The sequence below is a fragment of the Nicotiana attenuata genome, chromosome 8 (assembly GCF_001879085.1).
Source record: "Nicotiana attenuata strain UT chromosome 8, NIATTr2, whole genome shotgun sequence".
NCBI lineage: Eukaryota > Viridiplantae > Streptophyta > Magnoliopsida > Solanales > Solanaceae > Nicotiana > Nicotiana attenuata.
In genome coordinates, this window is record NC_031996.1 from 13723761 (window position 1) to 13732968 (window position 9208).

Here is a 9208-nt window from a genome sequence, read left to right on the forward strand (position 1 = left end):
GAAATATGTAGAATCGAAGCTTGACTGAAGCTCGACGGAACTCCGATCTGTTCAGCCATGGACGGAAATGAAGTTGCTTCACTGGATCATAATCATCCGCTATTTTTGCAACCCTCAGATGCTCCTGGACTTGTCCTAATACCGTTCAAACTCACAAGGCCCGACAATTACGCATTGTGGATCAGGGCGATGAAATTGGCACTCCGGGGAAAGAGTAAACTAGGGTTTGTAGACGGAACCTGTGTGAAGAACGCGTATAGAGGCGAATTGGCAGAGCAATGGAAAAAATGCAATGCAATCGTTTCGTCGTGGATCGGAAGTACTGTATCAAATAAGCTGATGCCAAGCATTATCTATGCTTCAAATGCAAGAAAAGTCTGGAGTGATTTCCAAGAGAGGTTTGATAGATCAGATCTAACTAGAATCTATCACCTTTGGCCAGCTATAGCAACATTGAGACAAGGTACTGACTCTATAACTTCATATTTTTCTAAAATGAAGGATGTGTGAGATGAATTAGATGTATTAGTGCCTCTATCTTCATGTGATTGTGAGGAGGCTAGACCTTCAGTTGAACATTTAAGGTCACAACGTTTACTACAGCTTCTTATGGGATTAAATGAAACTTATTGTAACATAAGGAGTAATGTACTGGCAAAAAGACTTGTTGTGACTGTTATTGAAGCTTATGCAATAGTTACTCAACAAGAAAGTCAAAGAACCTTAGGAGTGGTTGATACACATAAGGAACCACTCACTATGTTAGCAGGAAAGGGATCAGATTTTAGAGGTAAAAGGCCAGGAATCATTTGTGAGCATTGTGGATAAAATGGTCACCTTAAGGAAAATTGCTTTAAGATAATTGGGTATCCAGCTGATTTCAAGAGTAAGAGAAAAAATCAGACTGGAGGAGGAAAGGTCTATACCAACAATGCGAATGTGAGCAATGAGGAAAACAAGGCACCAATTGCTCAAGTGCAGGGGAACGGACAATTCTTCACAGAAGAACAGTACAAACAACTTGTCAAACTTTTATCAAAACTAGCAACACCGGAATGCTCTACTAACATGATAGGTATAATTTCCTTACTGGCAAATGCAGGTATGTGTGATTCTGATTGGGTGATAGACACAGGAGCAACTCATCATGTCACATATAATAAAGATATCCTGAGTAATATGAGAAGAACTGATGATCAAGGAAGGAGTGAAGTGCAATTACCCATAGGAAATAAGGCACAAATAACACATACTGGAGAAGCATCTATACTGGGAAATAAGACAGTTAAAAATGTCTTATATGTACCAAATTTTTAAATTCAATCTGTTGTGTGTATCAAAGCTCACCAAAGATCTCAATTGCCCAGCCATATTCTTTCCTGATTTCTGTATGTTTCAGGATCTTTATATTGACAGGGTGATGGGATTGGTAGAGAACACAATGGATTATATCTACTGAAAGAGAATATAACAGTAGCTGTAGCAAGTTTCTTGGTGAACAAAGGAGCTGAAAGTGAACTCTTGCACCTGAGGTTAGGTCATGCATCACTGAGGTTAATGCAACATATCCCAAAATTAAGGAACAAAGTGGATATGTAGGTGCAAGAAAATTGTAATGTGTATCCATTGGCTAGGCAGTGTAGGTTAAAGTTTCCTTCAAGTAATACTAGCTCAGATAGTTCTTTTCAACTCATTCACCTAGATGTTTGGGGACCTCATAAGGTGCCCACATATGATAGAAAATATTATTTTTTTACCATTATAGATGATTACAGTAGATATACCTTGGTATGTTTGATTCAATCAAAGTGTGAAGTGTTGGTTGTAATAAAGAACTTTCTTGTTATGATAAAGAATTAGTTTGGTGTAAATGTGAAAGTGTGAGGTTTGATAATGGTAGTGAATTTTTTAATTCTCAGTGCAATGAGTTGTTGACATCTCTAGGAATCATACATCAGAGTATTTGCCTATATACACCTCAACAAAATGGCACAGTGGAGAGGAAACACAGACATATTCTAGAAGTTACAAGGGCACTAATGTTCCAAAGCTCAGTGCCAATGAGATTCTGGAGTGATTGTGTGAGGACTGCAATATACTTAATTAACAAATTGGCTACAGGAGTGCTGCAAGGGAAATGCCCATACGAAATGCTGCATAAGAAACCAGCAAAGATAGAGCACTTAAGGGTGTTTGTGTTTTGCAAGTAACTTGCCAGGTTGTGATAAGTTCACACCAAAAGCAAGAAAGTCAGTCCTTATAGGGTACTCTAAAACACAAAAGGGGTACGATTGTTTGACTTAGATACCAAAAAAGTGTTCATTAGTAGAGATGTTTCATTCAGAGAACAAGTGTTTCCTTTTAAGGAAGGAACTCGGATCACTGAAGACATATTTCCATGTGAGCCTCCTATGCCAAATGATTCTCTGCCTGAACAATTACTGCAGAGTTCTTCTAGTGAGGTACAGGCCACCACTGAGGAATCAAACTCCTCCATAACACATGATCAAGTTGAAGCTTCCCAATCACCAGCCATGGAATCAACAGCTACAACAGACACTCAGACACTGGACTCAATTGAAGATACAGTGGACCTAGTTGACACTATTGACCCCATAGAGCAAGTTGAAGTGCAGCCAATCACATATCCAACCACAAGTCAATCACTCACAGAAAAGGTAGTTACTGAAACAGTTGGAGTCAGAAAATCTAGCAGAACTACAAGGCCCTCCATATGGCTGAAAGATTATGTTACAGGCTCAAACACTCAAAATCATCCTCATTGTATTTCAAACAGTGTATCCTACTCTCATTTGTCAGCACATTACCAAGCTTACTTGGGAGTATTCTCTGCAGCAGTTGAACCAAAGAGCTTTAAGGAAGCTTTTCAGGATCAAAACTGGGTAGTAGCTATGTCGCAAGGGATTAAAGCTCTTGAAGACAATGCAACATGGAGTATTGTTGACCTACCTTCAGGAAAAAAGGCTATAGGATCCAAGTGGGTGTTTAAGATAAAATATAAAGCCAATGGGGAAATAGAAAGATACAAGACTCGGTTAGTAGCAAAAGGTTATACACAGTAATAAGGGTTGGACTATCATGAGACTTTTTCTCCTGTAGCCAAAATGGTTACTATTAGAACAGTCATTAGCATAGCAGCCTCTAGAGGATGGGATCTATTTCAAATGGATGTAAATAATGCTTTCTTGCAAGGAGATCTCTATGAAGATGTCTACATGGAACTGTAACAGGGTTTCCAGAGACAAGGGGAGTATAAGGTCTGCACTACTTAAATCACTATATGGTCTTAAGTAGGCTTCAAAACAATGGAATATCAAGTTGACTGAGGCTTTGGTGAAGGCAGGATATCATCAGAGTGCTTCTGATCATTCACTCTTCACTAAGGATACAACATCAGACATTGTTGTTATCTTAGTGTATGTGGATGACTTGCTTATCACTAGGAGCAGTGCAGAGCTGATAAAAGAAGCCAAACAGAAATTACAAAATTCCTTTAAAGTTAAGGATCTAGGGGAGCTAAGATACTTCCTTAGCATTGAGGTTTTGAGATCAAAGAGGGGGATCACACTTACACAAAGAAAGGATGCACTTCAGTTGATATCAGAAGTTGGGCTTGCAGGAGCTAAATCCATCTCCACCCCAATAGAGCTCAATCAGAAGTTGATCGCTATTGAATATGACAAGCATGTAGGGGTAAATGGTGATGAAGAACTTGAGGACATAGGGAGCTATCAAAAACTTATTGGTAAATTGCTTTACTTGACCATCACTAGACCAGACCTGAGTTTTGCAGTACAGGTACTCAGTCAGTTTATGTAGCAGCCAAAGCAATCTCATTGGGATGCAGCATTGCGAGTGGTGAGATACATAAAGGCAGCACCAGGCCTCGGTATTCTGCTTGGGGCAGGATCTATTGATACATTGTCTGCCTATTGTGATTCAGACTAGGCCTCTTGTCCTAATACCAGGAGATCTGTCACAGGGTATGTCATCAAATTGGGGGATTCTTTACTCTCATGGAAGTCAAAGAAGCAACAGACTGTCAGTCGAAGATCAGCAGAAGCAGAGTACAGGAGTTTAGCAGCAGCGGCTGCAGAAATCACATGGTTCCTAGGATTGCTTAAGGAACTACAGGTCCAGATTCAGCAGCCAGTGTCTCTGCATTGTGATAGCAAAGCAACCCTGCAAATAGCTTCTAATCCTATATTCCACGAACATACTAAACATATCGAGATCGATTGTCACTTTGTAAGAGAAAAAATCAAGAATGGGAAGTTGGCACCACAATATATCTCTACCAACTTGCAGGTAGCTGACCTCATGACCAAAGGATTGGGTACTTCTCAGCATCACTTTCTTCTGTCCAAGCTTGGGGTGCTGAATGTGTTTCAACCCCCAGCTTGAAGGGGAGTATTGTTATAAGAGTTAAAAGTATACTAAGTAATTACTTAGAGGACTAAAGTATAAATAAATTGTTAATTAGTTAGAGTCGATTAGTGATGTATAAAGGGGACCACTCAATTGTAATAAGCAGATTTTGATCTTCTTCTTCTTCTTCATCTCATCTCTGTATCTCTTCATTTCCTCTCTATTTCTCCTTCTACATTACTGCTTGCATGTGTGATTTCTCTAACAATTAGTGTAGATTTTATCAATAGACAACTAGATGATCATTTCTACTATGCGAGTTAACAAATGCAGAGGCTAATAAATTACTATTTACTGGAGATGGAGGAGGGACGGCTTGGAAGAGATGAAGGTGAAAAAAAGTGTAGAAAGAAAATTAAAAAAAGGTGAAAAAGACAAAAAAATATGTGGCACTTTTATTTAAAATGGGTTAATTACGAGTTCTAAATATAATATAAAAATCATCAAAATTATCTTATTAAAGAGATGGTTTACGATTTTCATGTGTCACTTTTAATTCTTCTCTCTTTAGTTTTCGTAATTTTCATATCAAATGTAGTACAAATAAAATCACACCATTAAGAATAAAACAAAAAAATATAATTTGTAAATATAAAATTTTTCCAAGAGTTTAAAAAAGTGATGTTACATAAAATATAAAATTAAGAAGTAACAATGTGATTTATAATAGACACATTTCAATACTCTCTTTAGCTCTGTGCTCCCGGCGCATGGTATGCTATCGTGCGCCGCCTGTGAATCGCCATGGCTAGGAAGAGAGGACGAACAGTAAAATAACCACTCGTGACCGTAGGAAGCTCTGTTAGCGCAAGTGTGATTGCTGATACCATCGAAAGTGGTAACTCCGATTGGTAGCCCGTTCCCAGCTAGGTCAATCGATTTGGGGGTGAAAAGCAATAACCCAGATGTGCATAATAAACTGATATTGAGCCCAATTACAACACCAAATACAACACTAAATCAACCAATTATAGCCTCAAATCCTACTGCTCGAGAAATTTCACATGAGGAGATAAGAGAATCAAGTGTTACACCAGCAATTAGGGCTGAGGAAGGAGAACAACAGGCAAATCCAAAGGGTCCGACAAAACCCCTTGCGCCGTGGACAACTCTTTTTGCTGGAAATCGCTCTGTTGAGAATGGTTTGCACCTAACTTACATCGCACCTGAAATTATGAATGACCAGTTTGTCGTCAATTTAGATAAAATTGAAATTGAGTGTGAAACTAAGAAGTGGAAGAAAGTTCTTATTGTTTATATAATTGGGGAAATGCCTGGGGTATAATCATATGAGCAAATACATCTCACAATTTTAGAACAATGTGGTTGAACCAGAATTGTTTCTTCATGAAGAGGGATGTTATATCGTTAAATTTTAGAGCCTAGCTGATTTGTAGGAAGTATTGTATGAAGGCCCTTGTACCATCAATAGCAAGCCAATCATTCTTAAACAATGGACCCCGAATTTTGATTTCAATGATGAATTCTTGACAGGATGGCTAGAACCATTGGTAATCCATTATTTGCAAACTAATGCATTGTAAAACAAACCAGGGTGTCTTATTCTAGAATTCTTATTAAAGTGAATGTCACAAAGAAACTGCCTACTGAAGTAACAGTTAAGGTTTCCTTTGCTAGACAATTCAGCAACCCATTGAATTTGAATGGAGGCCAGCATTCTGTGCTGAGTGCTTGCAGATTAGCCATGACTATAGCAAGCAAAAGAAGGAAGTGAGAATTGGCCCACTACAAAGAGCCAGACCTAAGCTAGTTCAAGCATGGAAACCAAAAGACAAGTAGCAACCAACGGAGAAAATGCAAAACCAACAACAAGCTTTGTATAAGAGTGAAGCTAATGAAAGGGGTAAACAGAAACTTGGGACTCCAACTAATGAGACCACTAAAGCAGGCTGGACTCAGGTGCGAGCAAAAGGATCCACTTCATGTCAGAAATTGCCTGAACACCAATGAAGTAGACAACTAGAGAGAACATATGGGCAAGACAGAAAGCATCATGCAACTAATGCAGAGGTGATAGGGACAAAGAATGGCTTCCAATATTTGCCTGCAGAGGGAATAAGAGATGAGAACACTAGGCCCCCTGATATAGGAGGTGAACTCATACTATATCAATGACTTGGTTGTTCTAGAATATCAGGGGAATCAATAAGAGATACAAGCAGAATCTTAAGTAGTATCTCAGAGATAATCAAATTAGATCAGCTGGTTTATTAGAAACTAGAGTCAAAGAAAATAAAGCATAATCTATAGCTAGCAAGGTGTCTCCTAACTGGGATAGGTTAACTAACTACACAAAAGCAATCAATGGGAGAATATGGGTTCTATGGGATGCTAAAAGCTATGAAGTACAACTCATAGCAAATGCAGCCCAGTTACTTCATTATCAAGTGGCTAGTAAGTTGAATGGTATGGTCTGTATGCTCGTAGTGGTATATGGGTTCAACACAGTAGATCAAAGGAAAGCTTTTTGAAATCAACTTGAACAGATGGCCCCCATGATCAAGATGTCTTGGCTTTTATGTGGAGATTTCAATGTTGTCCTAACTGCTCAAGATAGACAAGGCAATCCTATGACTTTAGCTGAAATTAAAGACTTCACAGAATGCTACAATAGCCTGTTACTAAATGAAATACCTTGGAAGGGAGATTACTATACGTGGACCAACAACCAAAATGGGGATGCACAGTATGGAGTAGACTTGACAGGGCAATTGAAAATGATGATTGGATAATATAATATGGGCACTTGACTGTAACATATATAGCACCATTCATATCAGACCATAATCCTATGCTTATACCTTTGAGAGAGCCAAGGAGAAACATTAAATTTCTCTTTAGGTTCTTTAACATCTAGGTAGATCATGAACACTTTAATCAGATTGCAGCATAAAGATGGTCCAGAACTATTACAACTGGAAAGATGAGGAATGTGTGGGTTAAACTGAAACAATAAAAACCATCCTTTAAGCAACTAAACCCGGTTGAGTTTAAAGGGGTGATAGGAAAAATTACACAAGTCAGAAAAACTCTGAAAGAGATTCAAGAAGCAATGCAGACCCACTATTCTGATACCCTAGCTGATCAGAAGAAAGAATGCCTACATCAATTGGAGAAATGGTCATTAATAGAGGAAAATGCATTGCAGAAAATGTCCAGGGCTACTTGGATTAGGCTGGGTGACTCAAACAACAAATATTTCACCGCCATAATGAAGGAAAAGCAAACTCAGAAGCAGATTCTTGAGATTAACTCTTTAACAGGTGGTAAACTACAAGACCCAAGAGCAATCAAAGCTGAACTTGTTGACTCTTATGAATCCTTGATGGGACAGCAACACCTAGCTTACCAGCTGTCAATAGATTGGATATGAGGAATGGTCCTTGTTTATCACATGCACAACAGACAGAATTGTGTGCCAATGTTACAGAGTCAGAAATCTATGATCGGTTGAATGCAATTGGGGACTGTAAAGCCCCAAGGATAGATGGGTTTAATGCTTTATTTTTTAAGAGATCATTGCCCATTATCAAGAAAGATGTCTGTGAAGCAGTGAAGGAATTCTTTGATACAGGGATCATAGACAGGGCCATAAATTGCACCACACTCACCTTACTGCCAAAAGTTGCCAACCAGATACAGTATTATCGACTCATATCATGTTGCACAGTATTGTATAAGCTGATTTCCAAAGTCATAACTCGAAGAATGCAAAAAGTTATGAGTCATATCATCTCGGACTCACAAGCAGGCTTCATCCCGGTGAGAAGAATAACAGACAACATAATATTAGCTCATAAGCTTGTTAAGTCATACAACAGGAAGCACATTTCTCCTAGATGCATGATAAAGGTGGACTTAAGAAGGCTTATGACTCTGTAGAATGGATATACTTAGAGCAGGTTCTTGAGGGACTGTCTTTCCCCGAGAAATTTATAAAATAGATAATGGCTTGTGTGAGAACAGTTAATTACTCCATTCTGTTAAATGGAGAATCAGTAGAGCCTTTTAATACAACTAAGGGATTGAGGCAAGGATATCCAATGTCATCGTTCTTATTTGCTATTGCTATGGAGTATTTGAGTCAACTACTCAATGAACTGAAACAGGATAAACAGTTCAAGTACCACCCTCAATGTAGCAAACTGGGCATCACTCACTTATGCTTTGCGGATGACTTATTACTATTCGCCAGGGGTGAGCTAGAATCAGTGTAGAGGCTCCATAATTATTTTAGGACATTCTCATCTGCCTCAGGACTAAAGGCTAATTTGTCAAAGAGTGCAATCTATTGTGGGGGTATGGATCCTATACAAAAGATAACTATCATTCAAGCTCTTGGTTACTTTCAGGGGCAATTACCTTTTAAATACTTAGGGGTTCCACTAGACGCTAAAAAGCTCTCTATTCTTCAGTGACAGCCCCTCATTATCAAAATGGTAGCAAAAATAACATCCTGGACAACAAAGAAATTATCCAATGTTGGCCGAGCTCAGTTGGTGCAAACAGTGTTGTTTGGAATACAATCTTATTGGGCTCAGTTGCTTACACTACCAGTTAAGGTTGTCAAATTGATTGAAGATTACTGTAGAAGCTACCTATGGTCTGGTGGAAATGTGATTACCAAAAAATCACTGCTTGTTTGGGAAAAGGTATACCTCCCTAAATCTGTAGGGGGACTCAACCTTACTAATCTGCAGGTGTGGAATAATGCTGCAATTGCCAAGTTCCTACTGGG

General features: G+C 38.7%; 1 protein-coding gene across 1 annotated transcript; it reads left to right on the forward strand.

Annotated features, from left to right (window-relative positions):
- Positions 7523 to 8352, forward strand: LOC109231502. The gene is made up of 2 exons (XM_019397162.1): positions 7523 to 7736; positions 7805 to 8352. Exons 1-2 carry the CDS (start codon positions 7523 to 7525, stop codon positions 8350 to 8352), a joined length of 762 nt encoding a protein of 253 aa, XP_019252707.1.

Excerpts from the sequence above, each read along its gene's own strand:
- LOC109231502 (XM_019397162.1), top strand. The coding sequence starts at position 7,523 with ATGCAGACCCACTATTCTGATACCCTAGCTGATCAGAAGAAAGAATGC. Across the intron at positions 7,737-7,804 it reads GATTAACTCTTTAACAGGTG|CAACACCTAGCTTACCAGCT; the intron begins GTAAACTACAAG and ends TTGATGGGACAG.